Source organism: Pempheris klunzingeri, chromosome 18, assembly GCF_042242105.1.
Source record: "Pempheris klunzingeri isolate RE-2024b chromosome 18, fPemKlu1.hap1, whole genome shotgun sequence".
Classification (NCBI taxonomy): Eukaryota; Metazoa; Chordata; class Actinopteri; order Acropomatiformes; family Pempheridae; genus Pempheris; species Pempheris klunzingeri.
Genome location: NC_092029.1, coordinates 3410177 through 3438102, shown reverse-complemented (window position 1 = coordinate 3438102; position 27926 = coordinate 3410177). Strand labels below are relative to the sequence as shown.

Genomic DNA, 27926 nt, shown 5'->3' with positions numbered 1-27926 from the left:
CAGTCCACCTGCCTGCCAGTGACTCGTCTCCTCGTCTTCTGCTTTTTGCTCATTTAATAAAGCCTTTACTTTTTTACCACAACCACCGGCTCAGTCCAGCTTTTTGGGTTCAGTACAAACGCAACCGTAACAATATGGTATCTTTAGCCAAACTGCATTCACAAAAAATGGGTTTTATTAGTTTTGGGTCTTGTGAATATATTATTATACAGATTATTTATTATATGTATGTCAAGTAGCACAAGAATTAAGCTGCATCAGCAATCATCAAAGGTCATTGGTAACTTTACAAAGGGCAGCCTCAGTGCTGTGATGCTGACGGACATCATTGCAAAACTTTTACAAAGTACTTTTGTTTTCCACAACAGCAAAATATTTCTTGGACATATTTTTTCAAGAGTTTTAGACTCAAACAGCAATTCTAAAACGCTACAGTTACTAGGGTGACATCAGTAATTGCTTTTTCTCTCCCTAAAACTAATGTGGTTATCCATTATTTACTGCAGAAGACATGGGATGTGAGTTAACTACATGTTAACATATAGTTGAGGATTTAACATTGTTTTCTCAGCAGATCATGACAGAGACAGCCCTGTTACTGACTCCATTAAGAATCAAAGCTCATTCAAATCTACTGGGCAAACTTATCAAACCACATGAGACCACAAATGAACAATTAAACATCAAAGTTACTAAAATGAGGTTCTCTGCTGAAAGAATGGTGAATATCATAGTAAGCTGCTAACAAAGTAAAAGGCAATCAGACAAATCTGCAGGTCTAAATTCACACAGATGAAATCCAAAGAAAGTTGTTAAAAGTTATTTCATGTAAAAACTTCCAAAAACTACCAAACAACACCATGACGTGTGTCCTTACATGGACAGCATCTTAAAATGAGATGACATCAGTGCTTTGTGTCTGCTGGTAAGAACTGCTTCAGCACATTAACTTTAAAACCAAACGTTAACACGTTAACTACGACCTCCAAATGGAATCAGGACTGATGTTCTTCATGTAAAATGATGCTGTGAAGAAATGTTGAACAGCTGTGGACTCATTTCTCTGCTCAGGTGATGCTGGTGTGGAAGCTGTTGATCAGTGGAGTCTGACAGAAGCTGAAGGTTCTCCCATGTTCTCATAGTTCACTGTGCCGTCATGTCCGTCTCCACCATGATGCACCTGTGAGAAACAGCAACACACCTGAGTTCCAATGGAACAAAGAAATGTTGAATTACTGCATCACAGAGACATCAGCAGTTACCAGCAGCAGCTGATAATCATTTACACTGACTTACAGTCCCTGATCATCCATCTACATTTGTGATTTTACTCATCACTTCACTTCACCTTGTGTTTTAACTCACAGTTTTGTCATCAGCTGCTCTCTGCTTCCCTGGAAAATAAACCACAGAGTCACTTTTCACCTCTAAACTCTTAATCAGTCTGAACAAATGTTGCTCTGAGTTTTCTCACCTCGAGCTCTGAAGAGAAGAACAGTGATCACAGTAATCAGGAGGATTTCAGCCACACGTATGACCAACATCATGTAGTCCAGAACAGAACAACCTGCACGAGCTGTGGGACAGAAAACATGTCAGAGAGGAAAGTTTTCAGCAGGAAATCAGAGGCACAACACGTGTGTTCAGCCTTGCTGGTGGTGCTGCTGAAGGGACGGGTGTTTCTCTCCCTCTTGTGCTGCTGCTGGTGATAAGAAATGACCTCATGTTCACCATCTGCAGTAACTAAATGAGAATGAATGATGCCGTCTTAACACAGCTTGTCACAATCTCACCTGGTTTCTCTCCTGACGACTGAGGGCTGAAGGTGAACTTCTAACCACTGATAATATCGGTCACTTCACATTTAAATAACTGATGATACTTTGGCTTGTCAGAACAATACAACATGCACTGATAACACATTTGATGAGGGACATTTTGGACATGTCCACAGTTAGACACCATGGCCACACTAAACACTAAGTGCTGAACTTGCAAATGAAGGATGTAAAAACAAAAACACTGTCTGTTTCTAATGTGTCGCTGAGTTGAAAGAGTGTATTAAAGACGATTGTCTTTGCCTTGATGTCATCTGTGGTTTCCAAAACTCCACTGAAGTCTAAATGTGTAATGTGATATGTGAGACATTATGTCATCTCATCCTTTCGTTAGAGCCTTATTGTTTGGAGATGTGGTTTAGTTTGTACCTGCGAATGTTGGTTTTGTTGTTGAATCAGTTGTTGGTGGTGATGTTTCTGTTAGTGACTTTGTTGTTGGTGAAGTTTTTGTTAGTGCTGGTTTTGCGGGTGACATTTCTGTTAGTGACGTTGTTGTTGCTGGTTTTGTTGTTGGTGCTGTTGATTCACTTGCTGCTTTTGGATCCTTACCTGGAACGGAAGTAACAAACTCTGCAGTGAGAAAAAAAACGTGTGTTCACCATCTGCAGTAACTAAATGAGAATGAATGATGCCGTCTTAACACAGCTTGTCACAATCTCACCTGGTTTCTCTCCTGGTGACTGAGGGCTGAAGGTGAACTTCTGACCACTGATATCATCGGTCACTTCACACTTGAATAACTGATGATACTTTGGCTTGTCAGACGTCAGAACAGTGATACTGGCTGAGCAGGCAGACCGAGATGTCGTCTTGTATCTGTTGTCTTTACCCTCATACAGCCACCTCACTGTGTGTCTGCACTCTCCATATGTCGACACAGAGCAGTTTAACATCACTTTGCTTTTGTCTTCATGTTCGGTCACTGGTGAAGAGAAGGAGAGATGTGAGAGAAAAACAATCAACGTCATCACTGTGATCATAAATATTAAGTTTTAATAAATTGGTCCAACGAAACAGTTTGAGCTGAAATCATGATGATGTAAATACTCACTGTCAATAAGAAACAGATAACCGAGATGTCTTCTTGAGTTTGTCTGTTGGCAGATGTAAAAACCAGCATCCTCAGCTGTGACCTTCTTTATAACCAGAGAACAGTTCACTGCCACACTAAATCTGTCTGATTCAGCTTTTAGCTTTTCAACAATCTTTCCAAATACAAACAGATCTGCTCCTCCTGAGTCTGTTGAACCACTGTGGCTCCAGGTAGCATTGACACATGTATCCTGATCCTTTGTCTCACTGTTACAAGGCAAAGTGACTCCATCTCCAGCTCTGATAATGAAGGAGGAGTATTGTCCCCGTGTTGCTGTTGACAAGATTATAGACAAATATAAAAAATAAATCAGAACACAACTGTCATGCTCAGACTTAATGTTAAAGAAGCCTTATGGTGTTTACAGTATATTCATAGTACTTAACCTTAATTAAATCAGGCAGTATTTTCAAAAGATTTAAAAAAAGAAATGTATTCTTACCTGTAAACTGAAGCATCAGTGTCAGAAATACAAATATTCTAATCCATGTTAATTCAGCCATGTTTTCCTCTCTGCTGTCCTGATGATCTAAATGATCTGGTGTGTCTGACACAGGAATATAAAACCCTCTGTGTTTAAGAAAGAGTCACTTCCTCATCGTCTGTTCTTTTTTTTCTCATGTAGGTGGAGCATATCAGCGTTTCATCTCTGAGTCTCTAAAAAGCAAAAACATTTTGCTAATTGATTCCCAATGATCTTATCAGCAATATCAAAATAAATAAAGATTAAAGAGGTCAGAGGAGATCATTGAAGAGATCCTGTAAAACCAGATTTAGTATGTGGGACATTTTACTAAATGTATTTGTATTTGTGACGTGTCTGAAAAGAAGAAGACGAGAGGACTGAGGAAGTTGGTGGTTGGTGTGAAGTTGATGGTTGAGCTAAAAATATGTGATGCTGTGACTTTCATCCTTCAGACAGTGTTTATCAGAGAGCAGACAGGAGTCATGGTGATGTTTGACAGCACACATGAACACACAGGTGAAGAGCCAAACTCCTCGTCCACCAGGATGTGACTCCTGACGTCCACGGTGTGATGTGGTGACGCTGCAGCAGCTCAGAGAGATCACGGATACGATGATGTCTTACTGGTCTGAGACTGTGTGCACACAGAAGAGGCCAGTCTGTGGTCACTCAACACTGTCTGACATGCGTTTGCTTGTTTTTTACTGAGTGATCTTGACAACTGCTGCTCTTACAACTACTCTGAGCTTTTATCACTTTATTCACTTCTTTCCCTCTTCATCTGGCACCATCACCAGGTCAACATGTATTTTCTTGTGCATATATGGTGTCACAGTGTGAACAGTGACTGTCATATACTGGATGTTTTTGTTTTTTTTTCACTTTTCTTGTCTGTGTCTTCCCCTGCCTTCACTCCCTTCCCCCACTCTGTGTCTGTGTGTGTGTTCTGATGTGTGTCTTCATCAGCGAGGCACACCTGCTGCTCATCATCCTCATCTACTCTGCCGTATAAGCGGACCTGTGTCTTCACTGCGGTGCCAGATTGTTCCGTCAACTCGGTGAAGACAACAGCACCACTCAGTACTCTTCTGATATCTCTTTATCTCTTTGAGGCCTGAACATTTGGTCTCTTCCTGACTTTGTACAGATCCCATTCTCCTCGTTGATCAGCCCTCCAGTGCCGTCTCCGTCTCCACTCCACTGTCTACCCTTCCAGTCAGCCATTCTACGGTCCACCCTCCCATGTGTTGTCTCCCAGCTTGTCTACAGTCCACCTGCCTGCCAGTGACTCGTCTCCTCGTCTTCTGCTTTTTGCTCATTTAATAAAGCCTTTACTTTTTTACCACAACCACCGGCTCAGTCCAGCTTTTTGGGTTCAGTACAAACGCAACCGTAACAATATGGTATCTTTAGCCAAACTGCATTCACAAAAAATGGGTTTTATTAGTTTTGGGTCTTATGAATATATTATTATACAGATTATTTATTATATGTATGTCAAGTAGCACAAGAATTAAGCTGCATCAGCAATCATCAAAGGTCATTGGTAACTTTACAAAGGGCAGCCTCAGTGCTGTGATGCTGACGGGCATCATTGCAAAACTTTTACAAAGTACTTTTGTTTTCCACAACAGCAAAATATTTCTTGGACACATTTTTTCAAGAGTTTTAGACTCAAACAGCAATTCTAAAACGCTACAGTTACTAGGGTGACATCAGTAATTGTTTTTTCTCTCCCTAAAACTAATGTGGTTATCCATTATTTACTGCAGAAGACATGGGATGTGAGTTAACTACATGTTAACATATAGTTGAGGATTTAACATTGTTTTCTCAGCATATCATGACAGAGACAGCCCTGTTACTGACTCCATTAAGAATCAAAGCTCATTCAAATCTACTGGGCAAACTTATCAAACCACATGAGACCACAAATGAACAATTAAACATCAAAGTTACTAAAATTAGGTTCTCTGCTGAAAGAATGGTGAATATCATAGTAAGCTGCTAACAAAGTAAAAGGCAATCAGACAAATCTGCAGGTCTAAATTCACACAGATGAAATCCAAAGAAAGTTGTTAAAAGTTCTTTCATGTAAAAACTTCCAAAAACTACCAAACAACACCATGACGTGTGTTCTTACATGGACAGCATCTTAAAATGAGATGACATCAGTGCTTTGTGTCTGCTGGTAAGAACTGCTTCAGCACATTAACTTTAAAACCAAACGTTAACACGTTAACTACGACCTCCAAATGGAATCAGGACTGATGTTCTTCATGTAAAATGATGCCGTGAAGAAATGTTGAACAGCTGTGGACTCATTTCTCTGCTCAGGTGATGCTGGTGTGGAAGCTGTTGATCAGTGGAGTCTGACAGAAGCTGAAGGTTCTCCCATGTTCTCATAGTTCACTGTGCCGTCATGTCCGTCTCCACCATGATGCACCTGTGAGAAACAGCAACACACCTGAGTTCAAATGGAACAAAGAAATGTTGAATTACTGCATCACAGAGACATCAGCAGTTACCAGCAGCAGCTGATAATCATTTACACTGACTTACAGTCCCTGATCATCCATCTACATTTGTGATTTTACTCATCACTTCACTTCACTTTGTGTTTTAACTCACAGTTTTGTCATCAGCTGCTCTCTGCTTCCCTGGAAAATAAACCACAGAGTCACTTTTCACCTCTAAACTCTTAATCAGTCTGAACAAATGTTGCTCTGAGTTTTCTCACCTCGAGCTCTGAAGAGAAGAACAGTGATCACAGTAATCAGGAGGATTTCAGCCACACGTGTGACCAACATCATGTAGTCCAGAACAGAACAACCTGCACGAGCTGTGGGACAGAAAACATGTCAGAGAGGAAAGTTTTCAGCAGGAAATCAGAGGCACAACACGTGTGTTCAGCCTTGCTGGTGTTTCTCACCCTCTTGTGCTGCTGGTGGTGGTGATCTTGTCGTTGTGGCCTCCTCACCTGACAAATTAAAAACTGTAAAATAAGAAAAGACCATCTGCAGTAATTAAATGAGAATGAATGATGCCGTCTTAACACAGCTTGTCACAATCTCACCTGGTTTCTCTCCTGACGGCTGAGGGCTGAAGGTGAACTGCTGATGACTAATATTATTGGTCACTTCACTAAATGTCTAATGTGATATGTGAGACATTATGTTATCTCGTCCTTTCTTTATTGTTTGTAGATGTGCTTTTGTTTTTACCTGCTGGTGTTGGTGACGTTGGTGCTGTTGATTCAGTTGCTGCTTTTGGATCCTTACCTGGAACGGAAGTAACAAACTCTGCAGTGAGAAAAAAAACACGTGTTCACCATCTGCAGTAACTAAATGAGAATGAATGATGCCGTCTTAACACAGCTTGTCACAATCTCACCTGGTTTCTCTCCTGACGACTGAGGGCTGAAGGTGAACTTCTGATGATTAATATTATTGGTCACTTCACACTTGAATAACTGATGATACTTTGGCTTGTCAGAGGTCAGAACAGTGATACTGGCTGAGCAGGCAGACGGAGATGTCGTCTTGTATCTGTTGTCTTTACCCTCATACAGCCACCTCACTGTGTATCTGCACCATCCATGTGTCGACACAGAGCAGTTTAACATCACTTTGTTTTTGTCTTCATGTTCGGTCACTGGTGAAGAGAAGGAGAGATGTGAGAGAAAAACAATCAACGTCATCACTGTGATCATAAATATTAAGTTTTAATAAATTGGTCCAACGAAACAGTTTGAGCTGAAATCATGATGATGTAAATACTCACTGTCAATAAGAAACAGATAAACGAGATGTCTTCTTGAGTTTGTCTGTTGGCAGATGTAACGACCAGCATCCTCAGCTGTGACCTTCTTTATAACCAGAGAACAGTTCGCTGCCACACTAAATCTGTCTGATTCAGCTTTTAGCTTTTCAACAATCTTTCCAAATACAAACAGCTCTTCTGCTCCTTCTGAGTGTTTTGAACCACTGTGGCTCCAGGTAGCACTGACACATGTATCCTGATCCTTTGTCTCACTGTTACAAGGCAAAGTGACTCCATCTCCAGCTCTGACAGTGAAGGAGGAGTATTGTCCCCGTGTTGCTGTTGAGAAGATTATAGACAAATATAAAAAATAAATCAGAATACAACTGTCATGCTCAGACTTAATGTTAAAGAAGCCTTATGGTGTTTACAGTATATTCATAGTACTTAACCTTAATTAAATCAGGCAGTATTTTCAAAAAAGATTAACACTTGTAATGTTTTTCTTTTTTTAAATAGATGTGTACAGAAATGTATCCTTACCTGTAACCTGAGGCATCAGTGTCAGAAACACAAATATTCTAATCCATGTTAATTCAGCCATGTTTTCCTCTCTGCTGTCCTGATGATCTAAATGATCTGGTGTGTCTGACACAGGAATATAAAACCCTCTGTGTTTAAGAAAGAGTCACTTCCTCATCGTCTGTTCTTTTTTTTCTCATGTAGGTGGAGCATATCAGCGTTTCATCTCTGAGAGTCTCTAAAAAGCAAAAAAAATGTTGCTAATTGATTCCCAATGATCTCATCAGCAATATCAAAATAAATAAAGATTAAAGAGGTCAGAGGAGATCATTGAAGAGATCCTGTAAAACCAGATTTAGTATGTGGACATTTTACTAAATGTATTTGTATTTGTGACGTGTCTGAAAAGAAGAAGAAGAGAGGACTGAGGAAGTTGGTGGTTGGTGTGAAGTTGATGGTTGAGCTAAAAATATGTGATGCTGTGACTTTCATCCTTCACACAGTGTTTATCAGAGAGCAGACAGGAGTCATGGTGATGTTTGACAGCACACATGAACACACAGGTGAAGAGCCAAACTCCTCGTCCACCAGGATGTGACTCCTGACGTCCACGGTGTGATGTGGTGACGCTGCAGCAGCTCAGAGAGATCACGGATACGATGATGTCTTACTGGTCTGAGACCTGTTGGCTCATCGTTGTGTCTCTGCACTCGTTTTTCTCAGAGACCTGAAGGGGAAGTAGTTTTCTGAGAATGTGGTGAACAACAGCAGCAGAGCTCTGGAGGTTTTTAACCTCTAACCATGACCAGAAGAACATCACAGACACAAATGGTGTCTGACTGAACCGTCTTAGAATAACTGGACCATCAGGCCTCCACAGTCCCTTTGTGGACACAAAGTAGCATCTGTTTGTTACAGAGGTTTTCACAAAACGCTGCATTTGGCTGTGTTGTCTGACTTGGTTTAACGTCACTGCTTCTGGTATAGTTGAGGATGTTTCTCACTCTGTACTGTGTGCACACAGAAGAGGCCGTTCTGTGGTCACTGAACACGGTCTGACATGTGTTTGCACTGACATTATGCTACAGTAGGTATAGTCATGTTCATCCACGAAGAGGATTTCTAAAAGGAGCTGGAGTGATTAGATTCCTGTGTATTCTAGTGTGATTTGGGGGGAATTTCTGTGTATTTGGACACATTTTAGCGCCCAGTGTGAACAGAGTTGTCAGCAGCAGCAGTGAGTCTTTGGGCAGATCTCCTCATCACACTTTTTCACACGTTCACTCCCCTTTGTGGTGTTTTTACAGCACATCGTTCATGCAGCACGTTTTCACACATTCATAACCTACTACTGACTTCACAGGCTGCTCCCATCTGTTTCTTTGTTTGTTTAGGATTATTTCATTTGAATTAAATTACTTTGTCATTAAGTCGACCTGCCTCTGTCCTGATTTCGTCCGACTGACTCAAAAGCTCAGACAGCAACAGGCTGCTGTTCATTGTGAATAGAAACTGGTGAGGTCCAGGGCTGAGTGTTTTTGGGGGGACAGGGCCTTCTCTATTGGATTTCTCTTCCTTCCTCCATCCCGTTGTCCCCCACTACTGACATCTTCAAGACTAAAACACACTTTTAACGGACCCTAACCCAGGTCTGTGTCACTATGGGCTCTGTGTGACCACGTGCCTTTACTGTCACTATCATTATCTCCTGTGGGCCCACCACCCGCAGAGGGAGTCGTAGGGGTCGGGTGCTATGTGGCACGGGTGGCGGTCGAGGCGGAGTGCCCCGACGGCCTGGGCCTCGGAGACAGCCTCTGGCTGTAGGGACATGGAATGTCACCTCGCTGGGGGGGAAGGAGCCGGAGCTTGTGCGGGAGGTTGAGAGGTACCGGCTAGATATAGTCGGGCTCACCTCCACTCACAGCTTGGGCTCTGGAACCCAGCTCCTCGAGAGGGGCTGGACTCTCCATTTCTCTGGTGTTGCCCGCGGTGTGCGGAGGCGGGCTGGTGTGGGCTTGCTTATAGCCCCACAGCTCAGCCGCCATGTGTTGGAGTTTACCCCGGTGAATGAGAGGGTCGCGTCCCTGCGCCTTCGGGTCGGGGACAGGTCTCTTACTGTGGTTTCAGCCTATGGGCCGAACAGCAGTGCAGAGTACCCGGCCTTCTTGGAGTCCCTGGGAGGGGTGCTGGATGGTGCGCCGACTGGGGACTCCATTGTTCTACTGGGGGACTTCAACGCCCACGCGGGCAGCGACAGTGAGACCTGGAGGGGCGTGATTGGGAGGAACGGCCTCCCCGATCTGAACCCGAGTGGTGTTCTGTTGTTGGACTTCTGTGCTAGTCACAGATTGGTCGATGATCGACTTCGTTGTCGTGTCATCTGACCTCTGTCCGTGTGTTCTGGACACTCGGGTGAAGAGAGGGGCTGAGCTGTCAACTGATCACCACCTGGTGGTGAGTTGGATCCGCTGGCAGGGGAGGAAGCCGGAGAGACTCGGCAGGCCCAAGCATATCGTGAGGGTCTGTTGGGAACGTCTGGCGGAACCCGCTGTCGCTGCGGTTTTCAACTCCCACCTCCGGGAGAGCTTCTCACAGATCCCGGGGGAGGCTGGAGATATTGAGTCCGAGTAGACCATGTTCTCCACCTCCATTGTTGGCGCGGCCGCTCGGAGCTGTGGCCATAAGGTCTCTGGTGCCTGTCGTGGTGGCAATCCCCAAACCCGGTGGTGGACACTGGAAGTAAGGGATGCCGTCAAGCTGAAGAAGGAGTCCTACCGGGCCTTGTTGGCTCGTGGAACTCCTGAGGCAGCTGACAGGTACCGGCAGGCCAAGCGTGCTGCAGCCCGGGCGGTTGTGGAGGCAAAAACTCTGGCCTGGGAGGAGTTCGGGGAGGCCATGGAGGAGGACTACCGGTCGGCCTCCAGGAAATTCTGGCAAACCGTCCGGCGCCTCAGGGGGGGGAAGCAGTACCCCACCAACACTGTTTACAGTGAGGGTGGGGAGCTGTTGACCTCGACTGGGGATGTCGTCGGGCGGTGGAAGGAATACTTCGAGGATCTCCTCAATCCCACCGCCAGGTCTTCCATTGAGGAGGCAGAGGCTGGGGATTCAGAAGTGGACTCGTTCATCACCCAAGCCGAAGTTGCCGAGGTGGTCAGAAAGCTCCTCGGTGGCAAGGCACCAGGGGTGGACGAGATCCGCCCTGAATACCTCAAGTCTCTGGATGTACAGGGACTGTCTTGGTTGACACGTCTCTGTAACATCGCCTGGCGGTCGGGGACAGTGCCTCTGGAATGGCAGACCGGGGTGGTGGTCCCTCTTTTTAAGAAGGGGGACCGGAGGATGTGTTCCAACTATAGGGGGATCACACTCCTCAGCCTCCCCGGGAAAGTTTATTCCAGGGTACTGGAGAGGAGGATACGGCCGATAGTCGAACCTCGGATTCAGGAGGAGCAATGCGGGTTCCGTCCTGGTCGCGGAACACTGGACCAGCTCCACACTATCCATCGGGTGCTCGAGGGTTCATGGGAGTTTGCCCAACCTGTCCACATGTGCTTTGTGGACTTGGAGAAGGCATTCGACCGTGTCCCTCGTGGCATCTTGTGGGGGGTGCTTCGGGAGTATGGGGTCCGGGGCCCTTTGCTAAGGGCTGTCCGGTCCCTGTACGACCGGAGTAGGAGTCTGGTTCGCATTGCCGGCAGTAAGTCAGACCTGTTCCCGGTGCATGTTGGACTCCGGCAGGGCTGCCCTTTGTCACCGGTTCTGTTCATTATTTTTATGGACAGAATTTCTGTTCTGTTGTCATGTTGACTTCGTCGGGCCGAGACCTCCAGTGTGCACTGGGGCGGTTTGCAGCCGAGTGCGAAACGGCTGGGATGAGAATCAGCACCTCCAAGTCCGAGGCCATGGTTCTCGACCGGAAAAAGGTGGTTTGCCATCTCCGGGTCGGTGGAGAGTCCTTGCCTCAAGTGGAGGAGTTCAAGTATCTCGGGGTCTTGTTCACGAGTGGGGGAAGGATGGAGCGTGAGATCGACAGGCGGATCGGGGCAGCGTCTGCAGTAATGCGGTCGCTGTATCGGTCCGTCGTGGTGAAGAGGGAGCTGAGCCAAAAGGCAAAGCTCTCGATTTACCGGTCGATCTACGTTCCTACCCTCACCTATGGTCATGAACTTTGGGTCATGACCGAAAGAACGAGATCTCGGATACAAGCGGCCGAAATGAGTTTCCTCCGCAGGGTGGCCGGACTCACCCTTAGAGATAGGGTGAGGAGTTCGACCATCCGGGAGGGGCTCGGAGTAGAGCCGCTGCTCCTCCACATCGAGAGGAGCCAGCTGAGGTGGCTCGGGCATCTGTTTCGGATGCCTCCTGGACGCCTCCCTGGGGAGGTTTTCCGGGCATGTCCCACTGGAAGGAGGCCCCGGGGAAGACCCAGGACATGCTGGAGGGACTACGTCTCTCGGCTGGCTTGGGAACGCCTCGGGGTCCCACCGGATGAGCTGGAGGAGGTGTCTGGGGCCCGGGAAGTTTGGGCATCTCTGCTAAAACTGCTGCCCCCGCGACCCGACCCCGGATAAGTGGTTGAAAATGGATGGATCATTATCACAGCTATTTATCATCACTCATCTCTCTTACATTTGTTTCCTTCTGTTGTTTTCCTCTGTGTCTGCTGTAAAGCACCTGGGATCAGCAGTGTTGGGTGTAAAGTGCCATGTAGATAAAGTTGATTGGATTTTATTTGATTCGGTGTTTAGCGGTACAATAGTGAACAGTTTAGAGAAGCTTCATTTTATGCAAATGCCCTCTGAAACTGAAGCACGGAGCTGTTTACTGCTCGGCTCCACTAAGGGATCACTTCCAGTGCAGATACAGGACTACAGTGTCCATTAGTCCCTGTTTGTGTTGTATTAGCTATTAAGAAGAAGAAAAAAGCAGGAGAAATAGAATTACTTTATTATTTCCCTTTAAGGAAAAGTTCAATCTTTCCCGTCCAATGTACAGTTTTTACAAACACACACAGGCCCAAAATACAGACATGCATATGCAAGGCCTTTAGACACACAACTGTGGGGAGAGATGGTGAAGTGATGTTCCTGCCACATAGCTGGAGCAGTCAGGGCGTCAGTGTCTTGCTCAAAGGCATCTCAGCAGTGCCCATGAGGCAAAATTAGCAAAACTACATGAGACCACAAACGAACAATTAAACATCAAAGTTACTAAAATGAGGTTCTCTGCTGAAAGAATGGTGAATATCATAGTAAGCTGCTAACAAAGTAAAAGGCAATCAGACAAATCTGCAGGTCTAAATTCACACAGATGAAATCCAAAGAAAGTTACTAAAAGTTATTTCATGTAAAAACATCCAAACAACACCATGACGTGTGTTCTTACATGGACAGCATCTTAAAATGAGATGACATCAGTTGCTGTGAAGAAATGTTGAACAGCTGTGGACTCATTTCTCTGCTCAGGTGATGCTGGTGTGGAAGCTGTTGATCAGTGGAGTCTGACAGAAGCTGAAGGTTCTCCCATGTTCTCATAGTTCACTGTGCCGTCATGTCTGTCTCAACCATGATGCACCTGTGAGAAACAGCAACACACCTGAGTTCCAATGGAACAAAGAAATGTTGAATTACTGCATCACAGAGACATCAGCAGTTACCAGCAGCAGCTGATAATCATTTACACTGACTTACAGTCCCTGATCATCCATCTACATTTGTGATTTTACTCATCACTTCACTTCACTTTGTGTTTGAACTCACAGTTTTGTCATCAGCTGCTCTCTGCTTCCCTGGAAAATAAACCACAGAGTCACTTTTCACCTCTAAACTCTTAATCAGTCTGAACAAATGTTGCTCTGAATTTTCTCACCTCGAGCTCTGAAGAGAAGAACAGTGATCACAGTAATCAGGAGGATTTCAGCCACACGTGTGACCAACATCATGTAGTCCAGAACAGAACAACCTGCACGAGCTGTGGGACAGAAAACATGTCAGAGAGGAAAGTTTTCAGCAGGAAATCAGAGGCACAACACGTGTGTTCAGCCTTGCTGGTGGTTCTGCTGAAGGGACGGGTGTTTCTCACCCTCTTGTGCTGCTGCTGGTGATAAGAAATGACCTCATGTTCACCATCTGCAGTAACTAAATGAGAATGAATGATGCCGTCTTAACACAGCTTGTCACAATCTCACCTGGTTTCTCTCCTGACGACTGAGGGCTGAAGGTGAACTGCTGACCACTGATAACATCAGTCACTTCACACTTGAATAACTGATGATACTTTGGCTTGTCAGACGTCAGAACAGTGATACTGGCTGAGCAGTCAGACCGAGATGTCGTCTTGTATCTGTTGTCTTTACCCTCATACAGCCACCTCACTGTGTGTCTGCACTCTCCATATGTCGACACAGAGCAGTTTAACATCACTTTGCTTTTGTCTTCATGTTCGGTCACTGGTGAAGAGAAGGAGAGTGTTAAGCCCGGAGGCGAACAGAACCAGAACCCACACGCACGACTAAAAAGTATCAAAATAAACTTTATTAAGAAAAGACAAAACAATCAAGCACGGTGGCAAAAAGCTAAGACTATGGAAACAAAAACAACTCCGTAAAAGCAGGAGCAAAAAACAAAACAAAATACAATAAACAGAAATAGTCAGGCCAAAGGCAATCTATACAAAAAAAGTAACAACAAAAGTATCAACACAAAGACAAAATTCACAGACACGGATTCAAGATAAGGTCCAAGGAAACAGGACCGCTGGTTGACAAGACGAAGGTACTTGACGAACTGGCACAGGACAAAGGGGAGATGGAGACTAAAATACACGAGCTAATGGGGAACAGGTGGAAACAATCAAGGCGGGGCCAGACAATCACAGAGGACAGACACAGGAGGAAAGAAAGTACCAATATCTAAAACGAGAGGAGGACAGGGAATTTCAAAATAAAACCGGAAGTGACAAGAGACAAGAGACGAGACAATAACTAAACTCAAGATCATAACAGAGAGATGTGCGAGAAAAACAATCAACGACATCACTGTGATCATAAATATTAAGTTTTAATAAATTGGTCCAACAAAACAGTTTGAGCTGAAATCATGATGATGTAAATACTCACTGTCAATAAGAAACAGATAAACGCGACGTGCTCCTGAGTTTGGCTGTTGGCAGATGTAACGACCAGCATCCTCAGCTGTGACCTTCTTTATAACCAGAGAACAGTTCGCTGTCACACTAAATCTGTCTGATTCAGCCTTTAGCTCTCCAAATGAAAACAGATCTACTCCTCCTGGGTGTTTTGAACCACTGTGGCTCCAGGTAGCACTGACACATGTATCCTGATCCTTTGTCTCACTGTTACAAGGCAAAGTGACTCCATCTCCAGCTCTGACAATGAAGGAGGAGTATTGTCCCTGTGTTGCTGTTGAGAAGATTAGAGAGATAATATGAAAAATAAATCAGAATACAACTGTCATGCTCAGACTTAATGTTAAAGAAGCCTTATGGTGTTTACAGTATATTCATAGTACTTAACCTTATTTACTTAACATTTTTTAAATAGATGTGTATAGAAATGTATCCTTACCTGTAAACTGAAGCATCAGTGTCAGAAATACAAATATTCTAATCCATGTTAATTCAGCCATGTTTTCCTCTCTGCTGTCCTGATGATCTAAATGATCTGGTGTGTCTGACACAGGAATATAAAACCCTCTGTGTTTAAGAAAGAGTCACTTCCTCATCGTCTGTTCTTTTTTTTCTCATGTAGGTGGAGCATATCAGCGTTTCATCTCTGAGAGTCTCTAAAAAGCAAAAACATTTTGCTAATTGATTCCCAATGATCTTATCAGCAATATCAAAATAAATAAAGATTAAAGAGGTCAGAGGAGATCATTAAAGAGATCCTGTAAAACCAGATTTAGTATGTGGGACATTTTACTAAATGTATTTGTATTTGTGACGTGTCTGAAAAGAAGAAGACGAGAGGACTGAGGAAGTTGGTGGTTGGTGTGCAGGTTGATGGTTGAGCTAAAAATATGTGATGCTGTGACTTTCATCCTTCACACAGTGTTTATCAGAGAGCAGACAGGAGTCATGGTGATGTTTGACAGCACACATGAACACACAGGTGAAGAGCCAAACTCCTCGTCCACCAGGATGTGACTCCTGACGTCCACGGTGTGATGTGGTGACGCTGCAGCAGCTCAGAGAGATCACGGATACGATGATGTCTTACTGGTCTGAGACCTGTTGGCTCATCGTTGTGTCTCTGCACTCGTTTTTCTCAGAGACCTGAAGGGGAAGTAGTTTTCTGAGAATGTGGTGAACAACAGCAGCAGAGCTCTGGAGGTTTTTAACCTCTAACCATGACCAGAAGAACATCACAGACACAAATGGTGTCTGACTGAACCGTCTTAGAATAACTGGACCATCAGGCCTCCACAGTCCCTTTGTGGACACAAAGTAGCATCTGTTTGTTACAGAGGTTTTCACAAAACGCTGCATTTGGCTGTGTTGTCCGACTTGGTTTAACGTCACTGCTTCTGGTATAGTTGAGGATGTTTCTCACTCTGTACTGTGTGCACACAGAAGAGGCCGGTCTGTGGTCACTGAACACGGTCTGACATGTGTTTGCACTGACATTATGCTACAGTAGGTATAGTCATGTTCATCCACGAAGAGGATTTCTAAAAGGAGCTGGAGTGATTAGATTCCTGTGTATTCTAGTGTGATTTGGGGGGAATTTCTGTGTATTTGGACACATTTTAGCGCCCAGTGTGAACAGAGTTGTCAGCAGCAGCAGTGAGTCTTTGGGCAGATCTCCTCATCACACTTTTTCACACGTTCACTCCCCTTTGTGGTGTTTTTACAGCACATCGTTCATGCAGCACGTTTTCACACATCCATAACCTACTACTGACTTCACAGGCTGCTCCCATCTGTTTCTTTGTTTGTTTAGGATTATTTCATTTGAATTAAATTACTTTGTCATTAAGTCGACCTGCCTCTGTCCTGATTTCGTCCAACTGACTCAAAAGCTCAGACAGCAACAGGCTGCTGTTCATTGTGAATAGAAACTGGTGAGATCCAGGGCTGAGTGTTTTTGGGGGGACAGGGCCTTCTCTATTGGATTCCTCTTCCTTCCTCCATCCCGTTGTCCCCCACTACTGACATCTTCAAGACTAAAACACACTTTTAACGGACCCTAACCCAGGTCTGTGTCACTATGGGCTATGTGTGACCACGTGCCTTTACTGTCACTATCATTATCTCCTGTGGGCCCACCACCCGCAGAGGGAGTCGTAGGGGTCGGGTGCTATGTGGCACGGGTGGCGGTCGAGGCGGAGTGCCCCGACGACCTGGGCCTCGGAGACAGCCTCTGGCTGTAGGGACATGGAATGTCACCTCGCTGGGGGGGAAGGAGCCGGAGCTTGTGCGGGAGGTTGAGAGGTACCGGCTAGATATAGTCGGGCTCACCTCCACTCACAGCTTGGGCTCTGGAACCCAGCTCCTCGAGAGGGGCTGGACTCTCCATTTCTCTGGTGTTGCCCGCGGTGTGCGGAGGCGGGCTGGTGTGGGCTTGCTTATAGCTCCACAGCTCAGCCGCCATGTGCTGGAGTTTACCCCGGTGAACGAGAGGGTCGCGTCCCTGCGCCTTCGGGTCGGGGACAGGTCTCTTACTGTGGTTTCAGCCTATGGGCCGAACAGCAGTGCAGAGTACCCGGCCTTCTTGGAGTCCCTGGGAGGGGTGCTGGATGGTGCGCCGACTGGGGACTCCATTGTTCTACTGGGGGACTTCAACGCCCACGTGGGCAGCGACAGTGAGACCTGGAGGGGCGTGATTGGGAGGAACGGCCTCCCCGATCTGAACCCGAGTGGTGTTCTGTTGTTGGACTTCTGTGCTAGTCACAGATTGGTCGATGATCGACTTCGTTGTCGTGTCATCTGACCTCTGTCCGTGTGTTCTGGACACTCGGGTGAAGAGAGGGGCTGAGCTGTCAACTGATCACCACCTGGTGGTGAGTTGGATCCGCTGGCAGGGGAGGAAGCCGGAGAGACTCGGCAGGCCCAAGCATATCGTGAGGGTCTGTTGGGAACGTAACGTCTGGCGGAACCCGCTGTCGCTGCGGTTTTCAACTCCCACCTCCGGGAGAGCTTCTCACAGATCCCGGGGGAGGCTGGAGATATTGAGTCCGAGTAGACCATGTTCTCCACCTCCATTGTTGGCGCGGCCGCTCGGAGCTGTGGCCGTAAGGTCTCTGGTGCCTGTCGTGGTGGCAATCCCCAAACCCGGTGGTGGACACTGGAAGTAAGGGATGCCGTCAAGCTGAAGAAGGAGTCCTACCGGGCCTTGTTGGCTCGTGGAACTCCTGAGGCAGCTGACAGGTACCGGCAGGCCAAGCGTGCTGCAGCCCGGGCGGATGTGGAGGCAAAAACTCTGGCCTGGGAGGAGTTCGGGGAGGCCATGGAGGAGGACTACCGGTCGGCCTCCAGGAAATTCTGGCAAACCGTCCGGCGCCTCAGGGGGGGGAAGCAGTACTCCACCAACACTGTTTACAGTGAGGGTGGGGAGCTGTTGACCTCGACTGGGGATGTCGTCGGGCGGTGGAAGGAATACTTCGAGGATCTCCTCAATCCCACCGCCAGGTCTTCCATTGAGGAGGCAGAGGCTGGGGATTCAGAAGTGGACTCGTTCATCACCCAAGCCGAAGTTGCCGAGGTGGTCAGAAAGCTCCTCGGTGGCAAGGCACCAGGGGTGGACGAGATCCGCCCTGAATACCTCAAGTCTCTGGATGTACAGGGACTGTCTTGGTTGACACGTCTCTGTAACATCGCCTGGCGGTCGGGGACAGTGCCTCTGGAATGGCAGACCGGGGTGGTGGTCCCTCTTTTTAAGAAGGGGGACCGGAGGATGTGTTCCAACTATAGGGGGATCACACTCCTCAGCCTCCCCGGGAAAGTTTGTTCCAGGGTACTGGAGAGGAGGATACGGCCGATAGTCGAACCTCGGATTCAGGAGGAGCAATGCGGGTTCCGTCCTGGTCGCGGAACACTGGACCAGCTCCACACTATCCATCGGGTGCTCGAGGGTTCATGGGAGTTTGCCCAACCTGTCCACATGTGCTTTGTGGACTTGGAGAAGGCATTCGACCGTGTCCCTCGTGGCATCTTGTGGGGGGTGCTTCGGGAGTATGGGGTCCGGGGCCCTTTGCTAAGGGCTGTCCGGTCCCTGTACGACCGGAGTAGGAGTCTGGTTCGCATTGCCGGCAGTAAGTCAGACCTGTTCCCGGTGCATGTTGGACTCCGGCAGGGCTGCCCTTTGTCACCGGTTCTGTTCATTATTTTTATGGACAGAATTTCTGTTCTGTTGTCATGTTGACTTCGTCGGGCCGAGACCTCCAGTGTGCACTGGGGCGGTTTGCAGCCGAGTGCGAAACGGCTGGGATGAGAATCAGCACCTCCAAGTCCGAGGCCATGGTTCTCGACCGGAAAAAGGTGGTTTGCCATCTCCGGGTCGGTGGAGAGTCCTTGCCTCAAGTGGAGGAGTTCAAGTATCTCGGGGTCTTGTTCACGAGTGGGGGAAGGATGGAGCGTGAGATCGACAGGCGGATCGGGGCAGCGTCTGCAGTAATGTGGCCGCTGTATCGGTCCGTCGTGGTGAAGAGGGAGCTGAGCCAAAAGGCAAAGCTCTCGATTTACCGGTCGATCTACGTTCCTACCCTCACCTATGGTCATGAACTTTGGGTCATGACCGAAAGAACGAGATCTCGGATACAAGCGGCCGAAATGAGTTTCCTCCGCAGGGTGGCCGGACTCACCCTTAGAGATAGGGTGAGGAGTTCGACCATCCGGGAGGGGCTCGGAGTAGAGCCGCTGCTCCTCCACATCGAGAGGAGCCAGCTGAGGTGGCTCGGGCATCTGCTTCGGATGCCTCCTGGACGCCTCCCTGGGGAGGTTTTCCGGGCATGTCCCACTGGAAGGAGGCCCCGGGGAAGACCCAGGACATGCTGGAGGGACTACGTCTCTCGGCTGGCTTGGGAACGCCTCGGGGTCCCACCGGATGAGCTGGAGGAGGTGTCTGGGGCCCGGGAAGTTTGGGCATCTCTGCTAAAACTGCTGCCCCCGCGACTCGACCCCGGATAAGTGGTTGAAAATGGATGGATCATTATCACAGCTATTTATCATCACTCATCTCTCTTACATTTGTTTCCTTCTGTTGTTTTCCTCTGTGTCTGCTGTAAAGCACCTGGGATCAGCAGTGTTGGGTGTAAAGTGCCATGTAGATAAAGTTGATTGGATTTTATTTAATTCGGTGTTTAGCGGTACAACAGTGAACAGTTTAGAGAAGCTTCATTTTATGCAAATGCCCTCTGAAACTGAAGCACGGAGCTGTTTACTGCTCGGCTCCACTAAGGGATCACTTCCAGTGCAGATACAGGACTACAGTGTCCATTAGTCCCTGTTTGTGTTGTATTAGCTATTAAGAAGAAGAAAAAAGCAGGAGAAGTAGAATTACTTTATTATTTCCCTTTAAGGAAAAGTTCAATCTTTCCCGTCCAATGTACAGTTTTTACAAACACACACAGGCCCAAAATACAGACATGCACATGCAAGGCCTTTAGACACACAACTGTGGGGAGAGATGGTGAAGTGATGTTCCTGCCACATAGCTGGAGCAGTCAGGGCGTCAGTGTCTTGCTCAAAGGCATCTCGGCAGTGCCCATGAGGCAAAATTACATGAGACCACAAACGAACAATTAAACATCAAAGTTACTAAAATGAGGTTCTCTGCTGAAAGAATGGTGAATATCATAGTAAGCTGCTAACAAAGTAAAAGGCAATCAGACAAATCTGCAGGTCTAAATTCACACAGATGAAATCCAAAGAAAGTTACTTCATGTAAAAACTTCCAAACAACACCATGACGTGTGTTCTTACATGGACAGCATCTTAAAATGAGATGACATCAGTTGCTGTGAAGAAATGTTGAACAGCTGTGGACTCATTTCTCTGCTCAGGTGATGCTGGTGTGGAAGCTGTTGATCAGTGGAGTCTGACAGAAGCTGAAGGTTCTCCCATGTTCTCATAGTTCACTGTGCCGTCATGTCCGTCTCAACCATGATGCACCTGTGAGAAACAGCAACACACCTGAGTTCCAATGGAACAAAGAAATGTTGAATTACTGCATCACAGAGACATCAGCAGTTACCAGCAGCAGCTGATAATCATTTACACTGACTTACAGTCCCTGATCATCCATCTACATTTGTGATTTTACTCATCACTTCACTTCACTTTGTGTTTTAACTCACAGTTTTGTCATCAGCTGCTCTCTGCTTCCCTGGAAAATAAACCACAGAGTCACTTTTCACCTCTAAACTCTTAATCAGTCTGAACAAATGTTGCTCTGAGTTTTCTCACCTCGAGCTCTGAAGAGAAGAACAGTGATCACAGTAATCAGGAGGATTTCAGCCACACGTATGACCAACATCATGTAGTCCAGAACAGAACAACCTGCACGAGCTGTGGGACAGAAAACATGTCAGAGAGGAAAGTTTTCAGCAGGAAATCAGAGGCACAACACGTGTGTTCAGCCTTGCTGGTGTTTCTCACCCTCTTGTGCTGCTGCTGGTGGTGATCTTGTTGTTGAGGCCTCCTCACCTGACAAATTAAAAACTGTAAAATATGAAAAGACCATCTGCAGTAACTATATGAGAATGAATGATGCCGTCTTAACACAGCTTGTCACAATCTCACATGTTTTCTCTCCTGACGACTGAGGGCTGAAGGTGAACTGCTGACCACTGATAACATCGGTCACTTCACACTTGAATAACTGATGATACTTTGGCTTGTCAGAGGTCAGAACAGTGATACTGGCTGAGCAGTCAGACCGAGATGTCACCTTGTATCTGTTGTCTTTACCCTCATACAGCCACCTCACTGTGTGTTTGCACCGTCCATGTGTCGACACAGAGCACTTCAGCATCACTTTGTTTTTGTCTTCATGTTCGGTCACTGGTGAAGAGAAGGAGAGATGTGAGAGAAAAACAATCAACGTCATCACTGTGATCATAAATATTAAGTTTTAATAAATTGGTCCAACAAAACAGTTTGAGCTGAAATCATGATGATGTAAATACTCACTGTCAATAAGAAACAGATAAACAAGATGTGTTCCTGAGTTTGTCTGTTGGCAGATGTAACGACCAGCATCCTCAGCTGTGACCTTCTTTATAACCAGAGAACAGTTCGCTGCCACACTAAATCTGTCTGATTCAGCTTTTAGTTTTCCAAATAAAAACAGCTGTACTGCTCCTGAGTGTTTTGAACCACTGTGGCTCCAGGTAGCACTGACACATGTATCCTGATCCTTTGTCTCACTGTTACAAGGCAAAGTGACTCCATCTCCAGCTCTGACAGTGAAGGAGAAGTATTGTCCCCGTGTTGCTGTTGAGAAGATTATAGACAAATATAAAAAATAAATCAGAATACAACTGTCATGCTCAGACTTAATGTTAAAGAAGCCTTATGGTGTTTACAGTATTCATAGTACTTAACCTTATTTACTTAACATTTTTTAAATAGATGTGTACAGAAATGTATTCTTACCTGTAAACTGAAGCATCAGTGTCAGAAATACAAATATTCTAATCCATGTTAATTCAGCCATGTTTTCCTCTCTGCTGTCCTGATGATCTAAATGATCTGGTGTGTCTGACACAGGAATATAAAACCCTCTGTGTTTAAGAAAGAGTCACTTCCTCATCGTCTGTTCTTTTTTTTCTCATGTAGGTGGAGCATATCAGCGTTTCATCTCTGAGAGTCTCTAAAAAGCAAAAACATTTTGCTAATTGATTCCCAATGATCTTATCAGCAATATCAAAATAAATAAAGATTAAAGAGATCAGAGGAGATCATTGAAGAGATCCTGTAAAACCAGATTTAGTATGTCGGGAAAAAAGAGAGACATTTTACTAAATGTATTTGTATTTGTGACGTGTCTGAAAAGAAGAAGACGAGAGGACTGAGGAAGTTGGTGGTTGGTGTGCAGGTTGTTGGTTGAGCTTAAAATATGTGATACTGTGACTTTCATCCTTCACACAGTGTTTATCAGAGAGCAGACAGGAGTCATGGTGATGTTTGACAGCACACATGAACACACAGGTGAAGAGCGAAACTCCTCGTCCACCAGGATGTGACTCCTGACGTCCACGGTGTGATGTGGTGACGCTGCAGCAGCTCAGAGAGATCATGGATACGATGATGTCTTACTGGTCTGAGACCTGTTGGCTCATCGTTGTGTCTCTGCACTCGTTTTTCTCAGAGACCTAAAGGGGAAGTAGTTTTCTGAGAATGTGGTGAACAACAGCAGCAGAGCTCTGGAGGTTTTTAACCTCTAACCATGACCAGACGAACATCACAAACACAAATGGTGTCTGACTGAACCGTCTTAGAATAACTGGACCATCAGGCCTCCACAGTCCCTTTGTGGACACAAAGTAGCATCTGTTTGTTACAGAGGTTTTCACAAAACGCTGCATTTGGCTGTGTTGTCGGACTTGGTTTAACGTCACTGCTTCTGGTATAGTTGAGGATGTTTCTCACTCTGTACTGTGTGCACACAGAAGAGGCCGGTCTGTGGTCACTGAACACGGTCTGACATGTGTTTGCACTGACATTATGCTACAGTAGGTATAGTCATGTTCATCCACGATGAGGATTTCTAAAAGGAGCTGGAGTGATTAGATTCCTGTGTATTCTAGTGTGATTTGGGGGGAATTTCTGTGTATTTGGACACATTTTAGCGCCCAGTGTGAACAGAGTTGTCAGCAGCAGCAGTGAGTCTTTGAGCAGATCTCCTCATCACACTTTTTCACACGTTCACTCCCCTTTGTGGTGTTTTTACAGCACATCGTTCATGCAGCACGTTTTCACACATCCATAACCTACTACTGACTTCACAGGCTGCTCCCATCTGTTTCTTTGTTTGTTTAGGATTATTTCATTTGAATTAAATTACTTTGTCATTAAGCCGACCTGCCTCTGACTTCACGCGAGGCTGCATAGATGAAGACTTGAGACTTGACATGAACTTGACTGCTCTACAACTTGACCCTAAACACCTGAATTGTTTGCGACTCAACGACAAAAACATTCAAGTCCCTTTTACCTCTTTTACCTGGTTGAACCCTAGAAAAAAAGACCATGTACTGTTTGTTGTAAAAACACATGGGTCGCTTGTCCCTTTTTTGCCAGACAGAGATATAGCAATAAGCTTGTTATTCCTCCAGCATCACTATTGAATATACTTGTTTTATTAAAGTGTGTGAGGTTATCCTTGAGGGTGAAATTCATTTTGTGTCAAGTATTTCTTCTTGTACAGCGAAACAAAAGATGTAGTTTGTGAAGAAAATACTAAATGAAATTGTCAGTGATCTGTGGAGTATAAACGTCTAAGCATCTACACTTATAAGCATCTAAATTGCCTGCAACATACTTATATCGAGTAGCCTGAAACTATACGATATGTCTCCAGTGTGCTTTAGTGCAGGTTCTGGTTTTTTTGGCAAAGCAAGGTCAACTTTTTACAAGTTGCATGTGTCTACTGATTAAGAAAGGTCAACCACACAGTGACTTTGCCTTTTTTTTTTTTTTATTTGAGTAAGTTTTGCAGGCATGAACTTCACTTGGTGACAGCAAAGATGTAGCAAGAGATGGCGGTTATGGTCAAAAGAAAGAAGTCAAAGTTGAGACTGATAGCAGAGTCAGATACCTCAGCTTCTGCTTCTAAGGTTATTCAGAGCTATGAAACAGCATAAAATAGCCTGCTTTGCTACTAAGCTCTGAGTTGGGTATGAAGTGCCATGTAAATAAAGTTGAGTGGATTTTATTTAATGTTGCTGTGAAGAAATGTTGAACAGCTGTGGACTCATTTCTCTGCTCAGGTGATGCTGGTGTGGAAGCTGTTGATCAGTGGAGTCTGACAGAAGCTGAAGGTTCTCCCATGTTCTCATAGTTCACTGTGCCGTCATGTCCGTCTCCACCATGATGCACCTGTGAGAAACAGCAACACACCTGAGTTCAAATGGAACAAAGAAATGTTGAATTACTGCATCACAGAGACATCAGCAGTTACCAGCAGCAGCTGATAATCATTTACACTGACTTACAGTCCCTGATCATCCATCTACATTTGTGATTTTACTCATCACTTCACTTCACTTTGTGTTTGAACTCACAGTTTTGTCATCAGCTGCTCTCTGCTTCCCTGGAAAATAAACCACAGAGTCACTTTTCACCTCTAAACTCTTAATCAGTCTGAACAAATGTTGCTCTGAGTTTTCTCACCTCGAGCTCTGAAGAGAAGAACAGTGATCACAGTAATCAGGAGGATTTCAGCCACACGTATGACCAACATCATGTAGTCCAGAACAGAACAACCTGCACGAGCTGTGGGACAGAAAACATGTCAGAGAGGAAAGTTTTCAGCAGGAAATCAGAGGCACAACACGTGTGTGTTCAGCCTTGCTGGTGTTTCTCACCCTCTTGTGCTGCTGCTGGTGGTGATCTTGTTGTTGAGGCCTCCTCACCTGACAAATTAAAAACTGTAAAATAAGAAAAGACCATCTGCAGTAACTAAATGAGAAAGAATGGCGTCATCTTAAAACTTAAAATCCATCAAATAATCAGATGTAGTTTATCAGGATCTTGATCTCAGCTGGTTTCTCACCTGAAGACAGAGGGCTGTAGGTGAACTGCTGTGTTTGTCTATTGTATGTACCATTCACTTCACACTTGAACAACTCACGATCCTTCGGCTTCTGTTTGAGGCGAGTCGCGGGAAATGTCAGAGTAACTGAGCAGTCAGACTGTGATGTCTCCGTGTCTATATTTTTGTCCTCATACAGCCACTTCACTGTGTGTTCGCATCCTCCGTATGTTGATACAGAGCAGTTTAACGTCACCATATCGCCGTCCGTTTGTTCAGTCACTGGTGCAGATGAAGATATTATCACACAAAGAAAATAAAAGTTAATGTTATCATATCATTATGTCTCAGGATATTGTTCTAAGAAGACAGTTTGAGCTGAAAACATTAAGATGTAAATACTCACAGGTAATAAGAGACAGATGAGCCACACTAGACTGGAGTTCTGGTTTCTTTTCTCTGCAGATGTAGAACCCAACATCCTCAGCTGTGACCTTCTTTATAACCAGAGAACAGGTCTCCGTAACGCTCAGTCTGTCTGATTTAGCTCTGGCCTGTTGAATAATCTGCCCAGATTCAACCAGCTCTGTCACCACTTTGTTTTGTGCGATGAAGATCCAGTCAATCATGTTACATCCGTCCTGATCATTTATCGCATTTTGACAAGACAAAGTGACTTCACCTCCATCTCTGACAACAAAGTGGGGCGGAAACTGTCCGATCACTGCTGTTGTAAAGACGAGAGAGAAATAGGATGAAATATTAGAATGTTTTTCTTGTTGATATTTGCGGTAAAGAAGACGGAAGCTTGTGGTTTGTCTGGTATTCCTGTTTGTCGTATGTGTCCTCACCTGTGAACTGAGGCAGCAGCATCAGAAATAAAGACAATTTAATCCGTCTGAATCCAACCATCATGCTTGAGTCTTGTTTTTCTTTGTTAAGTGTCCAAGCCTGTGAAGAAGTGTCTGTTAAATGAAGAAATAGTGAATCTACTTCCCGTGTTTAGTAAAGTTACACTTCCTCATTGTGACTTTTTTTTATCTCTTTTGTAAGTTTCTTGTGCATTTTCCTTAACCTCTGAATTTGAACAGCCAGTTTAGTGTTTGGTTTTTGCATTGTAGCCTTTCATCTGCCCAGATTTAAACTAATTAAACAGTAGATGAATAATCCATCAGCAATAATAGTTATCGTTAAACATCAGTAAAGAAGTCGGGGATCAGATAGTTGTAATATGGTGAAATCATAGTCTCCACAAACAAGCAGTTTGTGAAGGCAGGTTCAACAGTTTGTATAGAAATGTAACAACACCCACTTCTCTCTGCGTTTGAAGGCATATATTTGTGGATTACTGCATCAGAAACACATTTGAGAACCTTATTTCGTTTTACATTTACATGCATTGATATTTAAAAACTGAAATACATTTGTCAGTCCTCCTGTGTGCATTCACTGATGTTGACTCCATGAGCGATATCAGCACATCCACACTGTCGGGGCCACCGCCACACATCCCATTCATCCATATATGAAGAGCCTGAGGCCTCCTCTACACTCAGTGACGATTCATAGTTCATTCAACAGCTCTGCTGACACCTTCTGGTCACCCTAAACTACACCCCCTACTGGAGGCAACGTCTGCATTTTTCTTAATGATAACAACTCTGACATAATAAGGAAAAAATGACAAATCCAAAGTAAATAGTTTAGCTAACAACTCTCTCACTGTTTTTCCATTTCTAGGCCGGTTTTTAGTTTACTAAAATGTAGCTTGTTTATATTCTGGACAAAATGAATGTGCTTTTCTGCTTCATTTACTTTTCATGCAGTTTTACTATGTGTAGGTGAAGCTACTTGACAACTCTCCAAATCCTCCGGACAGTCCCATTTTTCAATGCTCTTTTCACTAAATTCCTCTGATGAGTAATGTAACAGAAGGCCTATTCATAACACGCACATACTTCACCGGTACCGGTATTTTTTTAGTTTGTTAAGAATTAATGTTAACTAAGATGCAAATGTTAAACATTTGTCTGTGTAATAATTCCTCTTTTAGAATACGTGTTCTTTTAAATGTTGAATCTAACAACTTTCAAACAACGTTTTAGGATTTATTCATAGAATTTCTACCAAGCCTACAGTCTACAGTCATTTTAACCTGCTGGTGGCGTAAAAAGTCAGGTTCATCCTCTGGGGAACTTGAATGTTTGTACATTATTCCATGGCAATCCATGGAATAATTGAGATATCTGAGTTTGGAACGACTGACGGTCATCACCAAGCTCTGCAGTGTTAGTCAGTCCACCACTTAGATAGAATATCACAGCAACTACATGGATCTGCATGAAATTTCATGGTTCCCAGAGGATATTTTCTTTCAAATTAGTTGTATATGAATGGAATATCTAGACAAACACCACCTCTGAATATCTGCTGGTACATCTTAAAGACAAACTACAGTGTGTGTTCATTCACCTGGAGCTCTGTGGTGCAGAGGAACAAGATATGTGAGGATCTGGATGTCTATATAAA

The 27926-nt window shown here is 45.0% G+C and overlaps 2 protein-coding genes and 2 long non-coding RNA genes across 4 annotated transcripts; all 4 read right to left on the bottom strand.

Moving 5' to 3' along the window:
- Positions 1-928: 928 nt before the first annotated feature.
- On the bottom strand, positions 929-14103 carry LOC139218292 (integumentary mucin C.1-like). Its single transcript, XM_070849856.1, has 6 exons — positions 13872-14103; positions 6622-6699; positions 2208-2408; positions 1475-1576; positions 1366-1394; positions 929-1180 (listed from the first exon to the last, which is right to left on the bottom strand). Exons 1-6 carry the CDS (start codon positions 14101-14103, stop codon positions 1097-1099), a joined length of 726 nt encoding a protein of 241 aa, XP_070705957.1. The 3' UTR covers positions 929-1096.
- Positions 5654-6236, bottom strand: LOC139218041 (uncharacterized). The gene is made up of 3 exons (XR_011585644.1): positions 6138-6236; positions 6029-6057; positions 5654-5843 (listed from the first exon to the last, which is right to left on the bottom strand). It is a non-coding gene; the product is annotated as an uncharacterized lncRNA (long non-coding RNA).
- A 6890-nt stretch (positions 14104-20993) lies between the features above and the next one.
- Positions 20994-21369, bottom strand: LOC139218380 (uncharacterized). The gene is made up of 3 exons (XR_011585654.1): positions 21299-21369; positions 21107-21208; positions 20994-21026 (listed from the first exon to the last, which is right to left on the bottom strand). It is a non-coding gene; the product is annotated as an uncharacterized lncRNA (long non-coding RNA).
- Positions 21370-24367: 2998 nt separating this feature from the next.
- Positions 24368-26353, bottom strand: LOC139218039 (uncharacterized). The gene is made up of 7 exons (XM_070849575.1): positions 26249-26353; positions 25804-26124; positions 25419-25679; positions 25231-25278; positions 25037-25138; positions 24928-24956; positions 24368-24742 (listed from the first exon to the last, which is right to left on the bottom strand). Exons 1-7 carry the CDS (start codon positions 26310-26312, stop codon positions 24659-24661), a joined length of 909 nt encoding a protein of 302 aa, XP_070705676.1. The 5' UTR covers positions 26313-26353; the 3' UTR covers positions 24368-24658.
- Between the last annotated feature and the right edge of the window lie 1573 nt (positions 26354-27926).